The sequence below is a fragment of the Schistocerca cancellata genome, chromosome 3, assembly GCF_023864275.1.
Source record: "Schistocerca cancellata isolate TAMUIC-IGC-003103 chromosome 3, iqSchCanc2.1, whole genome shotgun sequence".
Lineage (NCBI taxonomy): Eukaryota > Metazoa > Arthropoda > Insecta > Orthoptera > Acrididae > Schistocerca > Schistocerca cancellata.
Genome location: NC_064628.1, coordinates 867,207,234 through 867,226,716, shown reverse-complemented (window position 1 = coordinate 867,226,716; position 19,483 = coordinate 867,207,234). Strand labels below are relative to the sequence as shown.

The 19,483-nt window shown below is 37.6% G+C and overlaps 1 protein-coding gene across 1 annotated transcript in view; it reads left to right on the top strand.

The window, feature by feature from the left end:
• Nucleotides 1-19,483, top strand: part of LOC126175921 (hemocytin) — a 486,280-nt gene that overhangs the window by 351,180 nt on the left and 115,617 nt on the right. Inside the window, exons 52-54 of the mRNA XM_049922991.1 lie at nucleotides 6,543-6,691; nucleotides 12,935-13,121; nucleotides 18,796-18,923. Coding sequence (XP_049778948.1) covers nucleotides 6,543-6,691; nucleotides 12,935-13,121; nucleotides 18,796-18,923 — 464 coding nt within the window. The remainder of the gene's footprint in view (nucleotides 1-6,542; nucleotides 6,692-12,934; nucleotides 13,122-18,795; nucleotides 18,924-19,483) is intronic.

Genomic DNA, 19,483 nt, shown 5'->3' with positions numbered 1-19,483 from the left:
TTCTGATAAGATGCGCTGGCCGTGCACCAAGGCATGTTTAGCCACAGGGTGATCCTCATTACCAACAAACACTGTCTGCCTGTTTCCGTTCATCCGAATGGACAGTTTGTTGCTGGTCGTTCCCATATAGAAGGCTTCACAGTGTAGGCATGTCAGTTGGTAAATCACGTGGGTGCTTTCACATGTGACTCTGCCTTTGATCGTGTACACCTTCCGGGTTACAGGACTGGAGTAGGTGGTGGTGGGAGGGTGCATGGAACAGATTTTACACTGGGGAAGGTTACAAGGGTAGGAGCCAGAGGGTAGGGAAGGTGGTTTGGGGATTTTATAGGGATGAACCAAGAGGTTACGAAGGTTAGGTGGACTGTGGAAAGACACTCTTGGTGGAGTGGGGAGGATTTCATGAAGGATGGATCTCATTTCAGGGCAGGATTTGAGGAAGTCGATCCCTGCTGGAGAGCCACATTCAGAGTCTGATCCAGTCCCGGAAAGTATCCTGTCACAAATGGGGCACTTTTGGGGTTCTTCTGTGGGAGGTTCTGGGTTTGGGGGGATGAGGAAGCGTCTCTGCTTATTTGCTTCTGTATCAGATCAGGAGGGTAGTTGCGGGATGCAAAATCTGTTTTTAGGTTATTGGTGTAATGGTTAAGGGATTCATGACTGGAGCAGATTCGTTTGCCACGAAGACCTAAGCTGTACGGAAGGAACCGTTTTATATGGAATGGGTGGCAGCTGTTATAATGGAGGTACTGTTGCTTGTTGGTGGGTTTGATGTGGACGGATGTGTGAAGCTGGCCATTGGACAGATGGAGGTCAACGTCGAGGAAAGTGGCATGGGATTTGGAGTAGGACCAGGTGAATCTGATGGAACCAATGGAGTTGAGGTTGGAGAGGAAATTCTGGAATTCTTCTTCACTGTGAGTCCAGATCATGAAGATGCCATCAATAAATCTGTACCAAACTTTGGGTTGGCAGGCTTGGGTAACCAAGAAGGCTTCCTCTAAGCGACCATAAATAGGTTGGCGTACGAGGGGGACATCCTGGTACCCATGGCTGTTCCCTTTAATTGTTGGTATGTCTGGCCTTCAAAAGTGACGAAGATGTAGGTTAGGATGAAGCTGGCTAAGGCAATGAGGAAAGAGGTTTTAGGTAGGGTAGCAGGTGATCGGCATGAAAGGAAATGCTCCATTGCAGCGAGGCCCTGGACATGCAGGATATTTGTGTATAGGGAAGTGGCATCAATGGTTACAAGGATGGTTTCCGGGGGTAACAGATTGGGTAAGAATTCCAGGCATTCGAGAAAATGGTTGGTGTCTTTGATGAAGGATTGGAGACTACATGTAATGGGCTGAAGGTGTTGATCTACATAGATCTTTGGGCTTTCGTCTCTGGTTTAACCTCCCATTTTTCTACTTTTATTGTAAAATTGTTCCTTATGTCTATTTCTTTTTTGATGATTTTGGCTAATATCAAGTCTTTTTTAACATTTTGGACCCATTCTCCTCCATTAGCGAGGAAATCTATGTATTTTACTATTCTTCTTGTTAGTCTGTGTTCAGGAAGCATAATTATGTGGTCATAGAATTTGAGGTGTCTTTTCCTCTTGTCTGTCTCTATGTTAGAATATTCTTCAATTTTGGATGTTTACTGTAGTCTGTATCCATTCTCAGTCCATATTGGCCCCAAAATTTTCCTAAATATTTTTCTTTCTTCTTTCTTTAGATTTTCTAGATCAGTTTACCTGTTTAGTGCCAAGGTTTCGCTGGAATGTAATTACTGTATTGTAATGTCTAATTTTGGCATTTGCAGATAAGCATTTTTTATTATAGAGATTTTGCACTAATTCTAAACCTTTAAGAGCTTTTTGTAGCCTTTCTTGTTGTTCATATTTTTCAAAGATAATTTCTCCTAAATATTTAAAGTGTGACATTCTGTTAATTTCTCTATATTTAGTTTGTAATTTGAAAACTTCTAAATTTGTTGTTGTAAACACTGTTTTTTCAAATGTCATCTACAGGCTGAGTTTCTCTGTGCATTCTCTTAGAGTTTCTATCTGTTTTATAGCCATCTCACAAGAATCTGCCATTATTGTGAGATCGTCCACAAAGGCTAAGTAGGGGATTCGTACTGTAGGTTATTTTTTTTTTGGTTCCTAATGAAATTGGCATCCAGCAGTTTTCTTCTTCAAGGTTCTTTTCCCATTCTTCCATGACTATCCAGAACTACATTGAACAACAAAGGCGATAACCCATCATCTTGGCTAACCCCAGTTTTTATCTCAAATAGTTTTGGAAGTTTTCCCATAAATTTCACTTTGGATGCTGTATTTGTTAATGTCTGCTGAATGCTTTTCTTTATTTTCCTATCCAATCCTTTTTCTTCAAGAATCCTAAATAGTGAGGGTGTGTGGATTGAGTCATAGGTCTTTTTGAAGTTGACAAAGGCACACTGTAGGCTTGCCTCGCGTCTTCCTTATTCTTGTGATTAATTTTAGGTTTAAGATTTGCTCTGAGCATGATCTGTTTGGCCTGAAACCCGCTTGGAATCTGCGATTTTGGGTTTAGCAGTTGTGCTCTTTCAAGAATACAAGCTGATAATATATTATATGACACAGAGAGTAGAGAAATTCCTCTATAATTATTCACATCATGTTTGTCTCCTTTTTTATGTAATGGGCATATTAAGGCACACTTCCAATCATCTGGGATTTCTTTGGTGACCCATATAATTTGAATAATTCTTACTAGCTCCTTTCTTGAAATAGGCCCTAGATTTTTGAGAAATTCTGCTACAATTCCATCCTCCCCAGAGGCATTGTTATTTTTTAATTTCTTTATGTGTTTGATAATTTCGTCTTCTGTTGGTGGTATTGCACCCATTATTTTTCTAAGAACCCATTTATCAAATACCTCTATCCTGTGATGGTTATAGTTCATCATTAAACATTCACATGCATATAAACATGCTTTTAATTTATTGTTAACTTCTTTAGTTGTATTTATGGCCAACTAAGGACCACAGCGAGATGACTATTTATTTGTCTTTTCATTCCTCCTCCTCCAGAATGGTTTCATTTTTTCAGAATGAACTTTTCTTCTCAGATTTGACCATTTGACTCCACTTGTTTTTCTATTTGTTTTATCATCCTGTAAACCTTTGAATTTCTTGATTTCTGTGTCAACACCTCCACAGATACTCTGCAACTCTGCAATCCACTAGGAGTCATTTCGTTTCCTGTTACACACACAATTAGAGTGAGGGAAAAGCGACTGTCTATATGCCTAAATATGAGCCCCACTTTCTCGTATCTTATCTTCATGGTCCTTGTGCACAATGTATGTTGGAGGCAGTAGAATAATTCGGCACCGAGCGAGGTGGCGCAGTGACTATCACACTGGACTCGCATTCAGGAGGACGACGGTTCAATCCCGTGTCCGGCCATCCTGATTTAGGTTTTCTGTGATTTCCCTAAATCGCTCCAGGCAAATTCTGGGATGTTTCCTTCCTTATCCTTCCCTAATCCGATGAGACCGATGACCTCGCTGTCTGGTCTCCTCCCTCAAACAACCCAACCAACCCCAATAATTCGGCAGTCAACTGAAAATGCCAGTTCTCTAAATTTTCTGAATAGTATTCTTCAAAATTAAGTTTCCATCCTTCAGTGATTCCCTTTTGAATTTCCAAAGCATATCAGTAACAGTTGCATGTTGTTTGAAACTACCAGTAACAAATCTAGCAGCTCACCTCTGAATTGCTTTGATATCTTCCTTTAACCCAAGCTGGTACAGGTCCCAAACACTTGAGCAGTACTCAAGAATAGGTCACACTCGCATCCTATATGCAGTCTCCTTTACAGATGAACCACACTTTCCTAGAATTCTCTCAATAAACCAAAGTCAACCTTTCATCTTCACTACCTTATCAAATGTCCATTCCATTTCACATTTTTTTCCTGTGTTACACCCAGATATTTTAAGGACATGATTGTGCCAAGGAGAATGCTGTATCCGAACATTATGGGTTTGTTTTTCCTACTCATCCACATTAATGTAAATTTTCTTAGATTTTAGAGGTAGCTGCCATTAATCACACTTAACTTTGACACCTTACTATGCAGCATCAGCGAACAACTGGAGATTGCTGCCCACCCTAGTCTGAATTTGTCTCTGTCGAGTAAAGTGATCTGTTCAATGTGTGTTTTTCCTAGTTCCTTTATGATCCTGTCACCTCGGTAATGAATCATTCATGGATTCCTGAGAACATCATATTAAGAATATGTGATAAAAATCTAAAAAAAATTCCATTAATATAAATTATGGAAGTGGCCATCCCCCTCTTGCAATGACCCTCATCAGGAGTTCACTATGTTAGTTAAAACTACATTTACACATCAGACTGGATATTATGTGCATAAGTACAGTAACTTATCTCAGCACTACATGAATCCTAGTTATGATGACAGCTCATTGTGACCCAAATTGTGAACCATATAAATTATGTTTGTAATAAGCTGTTCGACATATCAGTCTGGAAAAGGACTGCTAATTCTTTAAATAAAAAGAAATGTAGGAAATTAGAGAAACTTAGGAAAGGAATGAAATTTGAACTTTCAGAAAGTGACTTTTCAGTGTTCATTTTCATGGACTCCTGACCTTTTCAACCTTGCCTAGATGCTTTTTTGTGGTATTGTTGAAGCTGTACTTTTTCTCGGTTATGTGTTGAACGGGTGAGTTTATTAGCAAAAGTATCACATTGTACACGAAGTGTCCTTGTGATGAGTGTAGAAATTCAAGCTAAACTCGTTTTTATTAATTCTACAATAATTGTTTTCTGCAGCTGACTCTTTTCCTTTTCATTCAACATATTCATTGTACAAATTATGGGGTATTCAAATATTCAGGTTGTCTTGTAAATATCTTCTGTTTGGAATGACTCTAAATATGATGGAAAATATTGCCACTTGCTGAACAACAGCCTGACCCTACTAAGAAAATAAGAAAAAATAAAGTTACACAACTTGGGCCATAAGGGGTTCATATACCTGTTTGTGTGTACTATGGCTTGAAATTCTCTAGTCTGCACCACCTTTTCCTCCTCCAAAATACTCACACATGCATCTCAATTGCTACCCTTTGCTCACTGTTATGTACGTAAGATGGGGATGTTTACACTTGTCTTTTACTTACTTGTTCTTAAAATATCGTGAGGAATTGATGTTCCTTCAAGTGCAGTTATTAAATGTCCTGGAACTAACAAGATATACATCTTAATATTTTAAATATAGTCTGACACACTTCATTTCCATCGGATGCTGTGTTGCAGTGTCTGTTGATTGCTCCTTCAGTAAATGAAAATTATTATTCTCAAATTAAATCAGAAAACTTCGCGTTGCCACTTCAAGATGTACATTGCTGATCAATATTTAATGCTTTGCAAAGATGATGTAAGGTAGTTAGTAATTTTTTTATGTTCAGTTTAAGATAACTTAAGTTTTCTGCTTTCTACTTATATTTTGTCATCTTGACTTCTTCATTGTTCTTTGTTGTCAAGTGTAGCTTAACTTTCTAGCAGAGTGGCAAAAAGGATTTCCACGTGTCTCAAGTTTTCTTGTATCCATTTAAATAGATGGTTTCAGGAAACACATACTTCTGTGAACAAACTCTCTACACATAGTACTGATTAACAAAAACTACGCATGGCGAGACCCCAAAGAGAATGACAACGAGTCATTGCATGAATCTACTTAACATGTTTTTTGAACAAAATTTTCTGTTCGACTTTAACTAGTTCAGATTAATAATGTAGTTATGCTATATGAATTTTTGCACACAAGTACTAACTATTTGTACTAGTTTTATATATGACTTCATTTACAACAGTACCAGATTTTTTAAGCAAAAATGGAAGAAGTTTTTGATTACTTCACAATTTTTAAATGATTTAATAATTAATCATTTTGATTACAAATATATTGCAATAGAGAAACTTTGGAATAAACAACAATAGGCATATCATATAAAAATTTTGTGAGTAGTCAGTATTTGAATATAGAAACAGCTCTCAGAAGTATTATATATCGATACAAATGTCTGTTTAAGATAAATGACCTGCTAGTAACAAGTAAAGATATTGCTAGTAACAAGTAAAGATATTTTGAATTTTCCACATTGTACATGTGACAGGTGTTTCAGGCTGCATACTAAAATAATGTCTTAGATTGTGTACTAAAATCAGTGTATGGCATTATCCAGTTTCATTACAGGTGTTTCAAGTGGTTAAGTTGCTACATTCCCATCAGAAGAGAACACACATCCCATGTTGGCAATCCATATTTATGTTTTCTGTTGTTTACCTTGATTGATTATTCTGAATACTGAAAACAAACTTACTCCCTTATCTTTGTACTATCAGGACTTGTGCTTCATCTCTAATGACCTTGTCATCAAGAAAACATGAAAGACTGATATTCCACTTTACTTCTATAACATGTATTCTTTTAATCCTAATCTTTTTTTTTTTTTTTTTTTTTTTTTTTTTTGCAGGAAAATACAGTAATAGTAAAAATTATAAACGACTTCCAAAGGTGGTGGTTCAGCGCTGTCCCACTTATGTTTGTGTGCCACCAGCAGTTCCATCTCCATCTCCAGGGCCTTGTCCAGAACCCCCAACATGTCCACCACCACTTCAACAGGTATGTACATCTTACAATGTAATATTACTGAATATTGTTCACTGTTCTGTGACCATACCTTTATATGAGCACTCATGATTAGAATAATTATTAAAAATCACAAATAAACAAATATATAGAAGTTCTGGATTCAGAAAAACCCATGGTAGCCAGGATTGCAAATATACGTTTATTTGTTTTATAGTTTCAGTTTTTCTACAAGCCATCTTCCAATCTTAATCATTTTTCTATAGTCTCCATATGGCTGGCTTGGCACATTTATCTTACTGTTTGACATGGTCATGACAACACCTCGCATATCACCATTTTGACCAAATCAAACAATAAGAAAGAAATGTAGAGCTATTTTAGTGCTTCTCTTTCATCCAGGGGTGAATCGAAGTATTGGAACTATACTGCTCCCATAATTTACTTTTGAATATAGATTGAAGAAAGTCAAAACTATGTTCATAGAATTTGTAGTTTCAGAGATATCATTTTACAGTATTAACAGAGATGCAGACTTTGAAATTCTGAAGCTAGCAGGAAGTAAAAGTTTATCTAAAACTTGTACAGAAGTCAGACTGCAATAGTAAGAGTTGAGGGACATGAAAGGGAAGTAGTACTTGAGAAGGTAGTGAGAGGGTAGTAGCCTATCCATGATGTTCTGTAACATCTACGTGTAGCTTATGTATGATGTTATTCAGTCTGTACATGGAGCAAGCATTAAAGTTGACCAAGGAAAAATTTTATAGGAATTTAAAGTTCACAAAGATGAAGTAAAAAAATTGTGGTTTATTGACGACAAATTCAGTTAAATGAAATGGATAATGTCTTGAAAAGAGGTTATCAGATGAATATAAACAAAAATAAAACAAGGGTTGCGGAATGGTTCAAATGGCTCTGAGCACTATGCGACTTAACTTCTGAGGTCATCAGTTGCCTAGAACTTAGAACTAATTAAACCTAACTAACCTAAGGACATCACACACATCCATGCCCGAGGCAGGATTCGAACCTGCGACCATAGCGGTCACGCGGTTCCAGACTGAAGCGCCTTTAACCGCACGGCCACAACGGTCGGCTTGCGGAATGGATTTGAGTGGATTCAGGCCAAACTTAGGAAATCAAATTTGCAAAAGAATCACTAATAGCAGTAGATGACTTTTACTACTTGGCTAGAAAAATAGCTGATGGTGGCTGAAGTAGAGAGACCATAAATAATACAGACCAGCAATAGCAAGAACAGCACATCTGAAAGAGAGAAATTTATTAACATTCAATATAAATTTTAGTGTTTGTATTGTCACGTAGTGTCCACCTGGGTGCATTCATTGATGAAACACTATATTTCGACAGTGAATCTTGCTGGCATCTTCAGGTAATACCTGCAGATGAGTGTATTTGATATGTTATGGCTCCTGTATACTCTTATACTCTTTTATCATTCCCCACCCTGACCCCCCTGACTGGCTGCACACAGTGTCAACTGGAGTATCAGTGGGAGACCACAGTCACCAGTCCCTGATAGCATCTGCTTCCACCATCAGTTGTGGATGTCACTCTTGGTCACTGTTGTGCTTTCAGTTAGCTGAGCACTAGGTTCTATGTTTTACAAAAAGTAAAGCCACTTTCCCTATTGACAAGGCCATCAGCAAGTTGTATCTCAACAGTCTTCTTTAAGTTGCAATCCCAAAATGATGAGGTCTGTCTTAGCACTTCATATTTCACAGAATCTGCAGTGTTCTGCAACTGTAGATTTTGGGGGTGATTAAGTTCAGTGTGTCACCTGTGTTTCTGGCACCTTTCTTCAACTATCCCAAAGTATGCCCAATTTATGCCTAATTGCATTTACATGATATAATATAGGCACGTCCGCCCCTCGTGGTCTCGCGGTAGCGTTCTCGCTTCCCGAGCACGGGGTCCCAGGTTCGATTCCCGGCGGGGTCAGGGATTTTTCCTGCCTCGAGATGACTGGGGGGTTGTTGTGTCGTCTGCATCATCATCATTCATCCCCATTACGGTCGGAGGAAGGCAACGGCAAACCACCTCCATTAGGACCTTGCCTAGTAAGGCGGTGCGGGTCTCCCGCATCGTTCCCCTACGCTCTGTAAAGAAGCATGGGACTTCATTCATATTATTTTCAATATAGGCACCTAGTTTATGGAGTTGCAACTTGTGTACAAGTACAGTGGTATTGTTTCAGTTCTGCACAAGCCTGTTTCACAGGCATTTCACAGGGTACAAATCGTGTCACAACCCAAAATGTTTCTGTGGAAGGATGCTTCCGCTCTCATTCTGAATATCTATTAGTGTATACTGTTTCAGTATACCTCTCTGCCACCTGCATTACAAATGCCCAAATGAATAAAATATGTGTTACTAAATCTTGTCAGAGATACCCACTTGAATAATAACAATTGTACAGAAGGCTAGTACATGACAGTCCTGGAAACATTCACCGACAGTTAGATGGTGTACACATTGTATTCCATAGTACAACATTTTGGGAGAGAGGCTAAGTTGTGTCTGCAGTCAATTCCAGTGCCCTCTAGCCTTACCTGGCCATGATGAAAAATGTTTGTTCACCAGGCCTTCTTTGCCCAACTCCATCTTGTGTGCTGATTTATGACAGATGATGTGTCTGCTACTCTCATTCAGGAGTGTTTAGTCAGTGTACTGTGTATTTTTCATGGTTTTTTCTGTTAAGATGTGTTAATAAATTCAATATAGCAGAAGCAGGGACCACTTCATGAAACAGACAAATGAAACCACAATTTAAAAATCATTTTATTTTCCATTGACATTGAACATTGCAGGAAACATGATCAACAGTATTTGCATCAGCAGACACATGTAAAGTTTAAATTTGAAATATTCCACCCGTCCCCAATCCCATCCTGGATGGGTAAAGTCTAGGCAGCTAGCACCATTGTAGATGGATAAGTTAATATTTTTAGCAGTGTAATAATAACTATATTTTTTCTGTGGTTTTGGATTGAAACAGGGACCTGTGCTCATACTCGCAAAGGCTGCCTGACTGAATCATTCCATAAACACTTGTATGCATACTGTTAATGAGTTCCTTTAATTTGTTGCCAAATGAATTTAACTTATTTCCATTTGTTTCAATGTTTGTGAAATGTTATAAGTTAAATGAAGTTATTTAGTGCATTAATAAAGATCAAAATTTAATTGCGGCGAGGGACTGGAATTTTATTCTGGATAAAAGAAGAGAAGAAAAATATGAGAATGGCACGGATTATCGGAAAAGAATGAAAGGGAAGCTGCGTGGCACAATTTCACACACTGAACATTTTATCATTACTACAACTTTATTTATCAAGAAAGAAAGGTTGTATGGTAAAGAGACCAGTAGGTGTTAGAAGGTTTCAGTTAGATTGCGATTATGAAGGTAAGATACAAAGATTCAAAGGCAGGTTTTAAACTGTGGAAACTTCAAACAATAGAAAATCCAGGATGGAATGTAACAGTATTATGGGAGGGAAAGTTGCTACTTACCATATAGCAGAGACGCTGAGTCACAGATAGGCACAACAAAAAGACTTTCACAGTTATAGCTTTTGGGCATTAAGGCCTTCGCTAACAATAGACACACATATGCCCACAAGCACTCACACACAAACACAAACACACACACACACACACACACACACACACACACACACACACATGACTGCAGTCTCAGGCAACTGAAACCACACGGCTACTGTCATGCAGGAGTGTTTACTCATCCACAGGCTGTGTACAAGGTATTTTTCATGTTTTGTTGTTCCATTAAGATGTGTCATTAAATTCAATATAGCAGAAGCAGGGACCGCTTCATGGAACTTTGTTGTGCCTATCTGTGACTCAGCATCTGCATTATACATTGAATTTTGGAAATTTAGGAGATATGAGTTGCATAAGTTGATACAACCAGAGCTTGTTGAGCATTTCAAAGGGAGCATTAGGCAATGACTAACCAAAGCAAAATGAAAAAAAAATAGAAAATACATGGATAGCTTTGAAAGATGAAATGCTGAAAGCAACAGAGGAAAAACTAGACAAAGAGACAATACTAAAAGACAGTACCTAGCAAAAGTGCTTGAATAATATGTGAGATATTAAATGTATTAGGTGCAAGGATAAAATATAAACATCCAGCAGATGAAGTACATAAAAAATTATTCTAGCATCTAAAAACTTAGTTTGATAGAAAGGATAAAATTGCAAAGCAGGAATTGTTAGGACAGAAATTCAAAGCTGTAGAAGCATGCATCATTGTAAGAAAGATAGATACTGGAATATCAAATAAATTTGTGGGAAAAAGGAGGGCAATTGTGTGAACATTAGGATCTCAGATAGCAAACCAGTACCAATCAAAGAAGAGAAGACTGAAAGTTCAAACAAATACATAGAAGGGCTATAAAAAGGAAAGAAACTCGAAGGTAGTTTTATGGAAGGGAGGACCAAGTAGATGTAAACAAGATGGATGTTGGAATACATAAAAAAATAATTTTATGTACTAAGGGAAAACAAAGCATGAGCATAGCTGACATTTACTCAGAATTATTAAGGTCCTTGAGAAAATCAGGCATAAAAAAACTATTCCATGCGGTATGCAGGATATATTAGGGAGTCAAAATACTCTCAAGAAGAATTTAATAACCACTATGCTAAAAGAAATAAGGTGCTGACAGTTGTGAGTGCTACAGAACCATTTGTTTGATATGTCGCCATGTACTCATTCCATTCTTTGTAAGTGGGACTGGCCTTTTTCTGTACGGAAAATATGAAGGCGTAAGGATGAAACTTCAATCCACATATCCCACAGCCATGAAAATACTGGAATATTGGTTTGATAATGTTCACTAAAGATGTTCATGATGTAAATTTCCACCAGTGTTTGTAGAGATAAATGGAAAGTCTGAGAGAAGCCAACCTGTTATAAGATCATGTTAGGTCTCGAGAAATGTATGGACACAAGTGGCAATATTGACCCCACAACTTACCTTACAAAATAGGTTGAAGAAACATAAATCTCCATTCAAACTTTCTAAGTTTTTCAAAAATGTTTAAAATGTTGACAGAAGTCCTGATGTTAAGAGTTATAAAATACAGTAATCAAAAGATTATTACAACTTGTACAGAAACAAGACTGCAGCTCTCTAAGAATTGAATGACCTGAAGGGAAGACAATTATTGAAAGGAAGTGGAACAGGTTTGTAGCCTATTTAAAATGTTATTCAATCTGTCCTTAGAAGAAGTAGTAAAGGAAACTAAGGAGAAGTTTGAAAGAGAAATTAAAGCTCAGGAAGAATTAAAATTCACTGATGACAATATAACACTGTCAGCAAAGTACTTGGAAGATCAGCTGAATGAAATGGACATTGTTTTTAAAAGAGGTCGTAAGATGGAACATAAATAAAATTAAAACAAGGGGAATGGAGAGTAATGGAATGAAGGTAGATGGTGCTGGGAAAACAAGATTAGGAAATGAGTTGCTGAAAGTAGTGGCGAGTTTTGCTATTTTGACAGCAAAATACCTAATGGTATTAGAAGTAAAGAAGTATAAAATGTAGACTTCACAATGGCAAGAATACATTTGTGGAGAAAAATAAATCTGCTAATATCCATACTAATATTGTAGATATGAAAGTAACTATGTCTGTTACGTTTTCATGACTAGACTGATGAACACATTTCGATTAAATTTGGTATGGAGCTAACTTGAACCCTGAGGAAGAACATAGGCAGCTTTAGAAAGAATGGTATTTTGTCTTGTGTTTTTTGGAGATCATACACAAAATTTTGAAATGTGGAGTTACAGAAAAATATTGAAGTTTAGACAGGTAGATTAAGGCTGTAACTAATGAAGAAATACTGAATCAAACTAGGGAAAAATATTTATAGCACAGTGTGAATCAAATAAGGGATAGATTGACAGGGAACCTCCTGAAGCAATGGTGAATAGCTAATTTGGTAATTGAGATATTTGTGGGAATAAAAATTATAGAGGGAGAAAAAACTTGGAAAAAGTAAGAAAATTCAAATAGATGTAGGTTGTAATAGTTATGTAGAGCTAAAAAGAATGTGAAGCTGTGTCCGACAACTCCAACAACTATATGATCGTCCTACACCCCTTTTTTATGAGCTTCTTAGATACTTAGTCTTTTCTTTCTGGATCTTTCACACATTTTTCTTTTTGCTGTCTATGCTTTTCCTTGTTCAGGGTTGCCATAAAAACTTTGTTCTTGTTAGGTGGAAAAGCCAAGCACAAATGGATGCCCAAATTATACTTGTGAACCGCCTGAACCTCCAAATGCAGTATGCAATTTGACTGGTATCTCCTTCAGCACATTTGATGGTGTTGGGTTCCAGTACAGATGGTGTGTGCATATGTTAGCAAGAGACAATTCACATGAGGAAGAGAACTGGGAAGTAACAAGTAAGTAATACTTGATGTGTGAGTTTCAGACTTGATTGATGATCTCATCAAGGGTCAAATACTTTGACATAAAATTCTTATTGTATGTGAATATCCTGAAGTATATGGAGTTATCCAATAAATGCAACTTCACACTTCATTCAAAGGCTCTTGACTGTAAATTAATAAGAGTATAATTGATTAAAAACAAATATGTCTATGTGAATACAAGTACCAATAGAATATTCCAAATGTGTTGAAGAAGTTGACATAACTGCCTGTGTTTCAGTGTAATGTATTCTGGGATGCATAAACATCATAGTTCTTTAAATTTTATGGTCATTTTACATTTGATGCAGTTATTTACTTATCTTTTCATCTTGCCATATAGTAGACCTTAGTGTTTACAGTCTTTCCACATGAAATTTATGGACCAGTAATGTCACCAAGGCAATATTTTTTCTTTGCTTTCAATTATCACAATGATCAGATAAATTTGTGCCACACAAGCATACTGTAGCCCACTGCATAATTTGTGTTTGCATTTTCATTTCCCAAGCCCTCAATGTGTTTTCCATAGGTTCCTTCACAGCTGTCAGCATATTTGTTTTTCTATGTCCCAAGTTTATTTAGTTTACATTGTGTTTTTCCTTTCTTCTTTTAATGTCCTAAACCCCACCCCTGCCCTTTTTCAGTAAACTCCCTCATCAACCCCTCACAGCCCCCAGAGGACACCTCGCTAACCATTTTCGTCTACCACATAACACATCCCCTAAAACTCCCTCCCAATATTCCACAGAATCAAGAACCCAGACAACCCCAAGACATTGTCACAAACTATCAATCAAAAAAAGTCAACCCTCCCGAAATTTCATTTGTTTCCAGTGGCATCACTTTCAGCCACACATGCAAGATCAGTCATGCTGAATTTGTCAAAGACCTAGTCTCCTATAATCCCTACAAAATAAACACTTTTTTTGCCATCAACTCCTTCTGCGAAAGCCAACCAAAATCTAACTCTAAATCTTTCTTCCTCTGGTTCATACTTCCATCCAGTTCTAACTCTTCTTCACTCCCACCTAATCAGCCCCTGGTTACCTTCCAGGAATTTATTCCCTCTTCTTTTTCTGGAGCCTTTAACCTGCATCTATGCAGGTTCAGCATGATTACTGTATGGTTTTGCATGGTTAATTTAAGGGGTAGCAGAGCTGGATGCCATTCCTGTCACCAGCCCATTCCCCCTACCACCACCACCAATCCCCTCCCAGGAGGGAATATGTGTACACCAAACTCATGCATATAGTGTATCCATGTGAAAGCATCTGAACATTTTCTAAATGTTTTCGAATTGTGTAACTGGGGTCAGGCTTGGGTACCAGCCCTGTATTCACCTGCTCGATGTGGGAAACTGCCTAAAAACCACATCCACCTGGCCTGCACACTACCCTCATTGTTAATCGACTGGGCAGATTCCATCCAGGGCTGGCACACCTGCCAGAATCTTGGAGGCAACCTGCAAAGACTATCCAGGTGGGTCCTGGAATGTCTCCCCTCTAACTTGGATAACCTGCTGCTCCTAGGCCCCTCTCCAATAACAATAACCTCTTGATGGAGGAAGTAACAGCGATCCACAAACTGAAGACAGATCCCAATTTAAATCACTCTCTCTGCAGACATAGCTCCACCACTCTCACAGTGAACTACATTAGTACTTGATATAATCTATCTGCCACTTGCCGACCCATCCATCCACAAGCACTTCCAAAATGAACGCTCCCTGAAAGTTCAACATAACCTCAAATTCCTACTCAAATCCTCAGGTTCATACCAGGATCTGTGCCCAGTCCATCTTTCTCCTCCCCCCAACTACTAACCACACAACCACCTTCTACATAATTCCCAAAATCCATAAACTTTATCATGTGGTCACACCATTGTAGGTGGTTAAAAAGAATTAGTATTTTTGACTAATTTCCCTTATCAAAGACTCAACTCACTTCCTACAACTCCTTTAACCATAATGACCGTATAACTTATGATATCCCTACTTTTCAATATTGATGCCACAACTCTCTACACTAATATTCCCCATGCCAGTGGCCTTGCTTCTGTTGGACACTACCTCTCCCAATGTCCTACTGATTCCACACTCACCACCTCATTCCTTATACACATGACAGACACCATTCGCAAACAAAACCAGTTCTCCTTTGAGGGCAATATACAAAACAAACCTAAAGAATGGCCATTGGAACCTGCATGGCATCCTTCTGTGGCAGCCTGTTTATGGGCCACCTAAAACTACAACCCATTGGCTGGTGCAGGTTCATTGTGATATCTTCACGGTCTGGGGCCAGGGTCAAATGACACTATCCTCATTCCTTCACAGCTTCAGCCACATTCTCTCCCATTCAGTTCACTTAGTCTTCCCCAGTCCTTCCTTAACACTGACCTCCACCTCTCTTATGGATTGCTATGAACCTCTGTTCATGTCAAGCCTACGAACCATCAACATTACCACTAATTTGCTAACTGCCATTCCTGACACACCAAAAACTCTCTACCATCTAGCTTGGCCGATCTGCAGTATTGAGCAGTCCCTTACCCATTATACTGAAGGTCTAACTAGCACCTCCTCAGACATAACCCCCCATACGTAGTCCACCATTAGATTAACAATGTGACATTCACGTATGTTCCTAACCATCAACCAACCCTATGAACCAACTGCAAAGAACCACTGCCCTCATCAACCAATATCATACCAGACTTTTTTGCAAATCAGGAGCCACAGACTGTTAGTCTTCTCAACTTGTTGGTGATTTACAGTTGCCAGTAACTGTCAGACATCTATGACAATTATGTCACGTGATAAACATCTCACATTCAGGAAATGACTGCAGAAACCTGCTTTAATACCCAAATGTAAACAGATGCATCAAAGATTATGTAGTACTTCATAACAACAAACTACTTTCGATGCATCTTTCTCGTGGGCCTCATTTTGATTAGCATGATGTCACAACTGTTTACATTTCTAACAGGTCATGGGAAAATATTGCAAGTGTTGGTTTGAGAAGCATTACTTTCAAAGTAAATTTGCTTTTACACAAGATGAATTTACAAGTGAGAATGGGCCATAAATTTCATAAATCAGAGTGTTAAACTCTCATTCAAAGTTTAACACTGAGGACCAGCCACTTAGAAAAATCTCAGGCCTACAAGATCAGCCATTTATGCCATTACTTAAATTTTTACTGGCTCATTGGTGTTTGATATATCTTAAAATGTAACACAAACTAAAAAAGACCAAGTTTCAAGCTTAGTTTTTCATATTTATTTTAGTTCATTCATAGATTACAAATTAAGCAATAATGATGGCAAAAAGTGTAATTATCCTCCAAAAACATGTAATTTCACATCTAATTGGCTTCTCTGTGGAAAAATAAGTGTTTGATGGAACAGCTATGTAACTCACGAAATGCTTGGTGCACAGCAGTGAAATTTATAATTGCCCTCATCAGAAATATTCAGCTACTGCAATTTAAGCTATGCTCTTAGGATCTTCCTAGCCACACCCTCAGAAAAACACTGGAAAAACTTTATGATTACAAATAATGTAAAAACTTAGTTTTTCTTGTAGCTATTCTGTTTGTATATGGATTTAAATCATGAACTTTTCTTATTTGTGTGTTTGTGCAACTTAACAATGATGTTGCAGTTGGCTGGCTACATCATGTGCCCTATGCTCCGAATACCTGCTGTCATTGGCTGGCAAGATCATATGATATGAGCTACGATTGGCTGACAAAAGCACGTCACAATCTCAATTTCAGTGCTTTGGAAGCTATCGTGATGTATTTGGTGGAATTTGTGTTTATTCTTTCATAATACGAAAATATGCAGTGTAAAAGCTGCACATCAAAGGTCGTTCAGAAACAAGTTTTTTCTTTATGTGTTTCATTTCCTAAAGTGCTGGTAAGTTCTATGCCAGTGTATAAAACCTTCACCAAGCACAGTGCTGTAACTTCTACAGCTCAGAAGGGAAAGTATATAATCACTTAACACAGAAAAAATGTACTTTCACCTAGCAAAAAGTGTATTTTCACCAAGGAAAATGTTTTTTCCATCTTAGAAAAAGTGTATTTTTAACCAGGAAAAATCTTGTGGAATTCTGTCTTTATCTGATTTCAGCCACTGTAGGTGTGAGAGGTTGAATGAAGTTTGGAAAGTAGGAAAGAAATACTGGGAGACTGAAGTTTTGTAAGTGGCTCATAAGTCATGCATGCATGTACTCAATCAGTAACAGGATTGCCAGAGATAGGAGAACTTCTGCATTTGAATCCCAGTCTGACACATGTGTAGGACATTATTTCAAGTAATCTTGATAAGGTATTTGTGATCAAATGAAAAGCCCTTTATGTGTGAAATACATATTAAAAATAATATCCTCTTGAGAAATTGTTTATAATTTTAAGTGAAGTTTGTCTCTGTATGTTACTGTTCAAAGAAAACATAAAGATTTGTCCAATTTTAAACAGTGAAAAATCCGGGATGGAAAAACAACAATGAGATACTGTGGTCATGTGTGTGTGAACTGTGCTTGTGTTAATGTGTGTGCTTTCTACTCAAGCAGAAGGCCTCTGGCTGAAAGCTTAAATGTTAGCTATCTTTTTGTTGTGCCTCTTTGTGACTCAACATTTCCTCTATATGGTGAATCTTCTCAATGTCCAGTTTTGTATGAAACGTAACACGGTTCCCATCAGATCATTGAAGTTAAGTGTTGCCGGACTAGCACTTGAGTGCATGACCGTCCAGGTCTGCCCAGCACTGTTGGCAAGCGGGGTGCACTCAGCCCATATGAGGGCAACTGAGGAGCTACTTGATTGAGAAGTACCAGCTCTGGTTACAAAGACTGACAGTGGTCAGGAGAGCAGTGTGCTGGCCACATACCCCTCTATGTCAGCATCCAGTGATGCCTGTTGGCTGAGGATGACACAGTGATCAGTCGGCACCATTGGGCGTTTCAAGGCCTGTTCAGCTAGGGTTGTGTTTATGGAATATTCCACTGGTACTTAGGTGAACATGGACATGTTGGAAATTGAAATACACTTATTGATATTCCAGAATAATTTAGTTTTTTGTGAACCAGCTTCTGACTTTTAGGCTACTCTCAGATAACTTAAGACCAATGAAATAGTCCATATATGAGCATGACTTTGTAGGTGTGCAAAGATTGTTTTTCCAAAAATATGTACTCTTTTTCAACTGCAGACTTCATTTATTTGTAGCTTCTTTGAGTATTTCATTATGCACATGTTTTTGTATAGATATATAGTCATAAAGATTTACATATCTTCAGAAAATTGCAAACTTGCTCAACTATAAACTCTTGCTGGTGTTATGTGGAGTAGGTAGTTTAGTCTCAGGTTGTCTGAGGATGGCCTAGAAAGTTGAAGTGGCGCAATGAACTCTAAAATAAATGTTATTGTTGAACATCAGTAGTGTATCTTGGTTTTAAATATTAGTTGTGTTATGGTTATTACAATAGCATTGTGCTGTTATATTATCTTGTAAGTTATCAGAGTACTGGTATATCTTTGTAAATACATACCTTGTGTGTGGTAATTGCTATAATGACTGCTCCTCCTGTGCAGGATGGCTCTCATAATAGTATAAAATTTTTGCATTTCAGTTAATCGGAACTGCACAACAATTATGCAATGCTCTCCATACCTGCACATAAAACATGATGCAGATTATGTCAATCTTCGGTCTGATTTGAATGTTGAATTCAGTGATTATACTTATGCACCTGACCAGGTAAGAAGTAATTTCATTGTAGTTTTCATTAGTGTTTCTCACCATATTTCAGAACTGAAATCTGTAACTTTAGCCTCCAGAATGTTACGTAAAATAAATTGTTAACTCAGCTACAAATCTCAGAACATATCAGTCAACTGCACTGAGAAAAACTCAGAATTTACATTATGCCTGCTACTTTTGCCTTATTTAACGATTTCATATTTGAGAACGATATATATGTATAACTTGTGTGTTCTCTCTACCCTTACTTTACTCTTCTTTGCTTTTTTTCACAGTTGTAGCTGATCAATAACTGGTCATCTGTCCAATTTTCAGTCACATTAGGATGCATAAAGCCTTTTTTATTTTTTATTTATTTTTATCACTATTTTCACTTATGTTCTAGTTATGATAAATATCTGTTGGTGGTTGTAGACAGAATATATTGGCAGTGAATACGATATCACAAGAAAATAGAAATTATGTGTGAGACCAATTATTTTTGCCTAAATTTTGTTGTTGGATTTCACATTTTAAATATAGTGAGACCGTCAGTCTTGGAACGTAAGCAATTTACT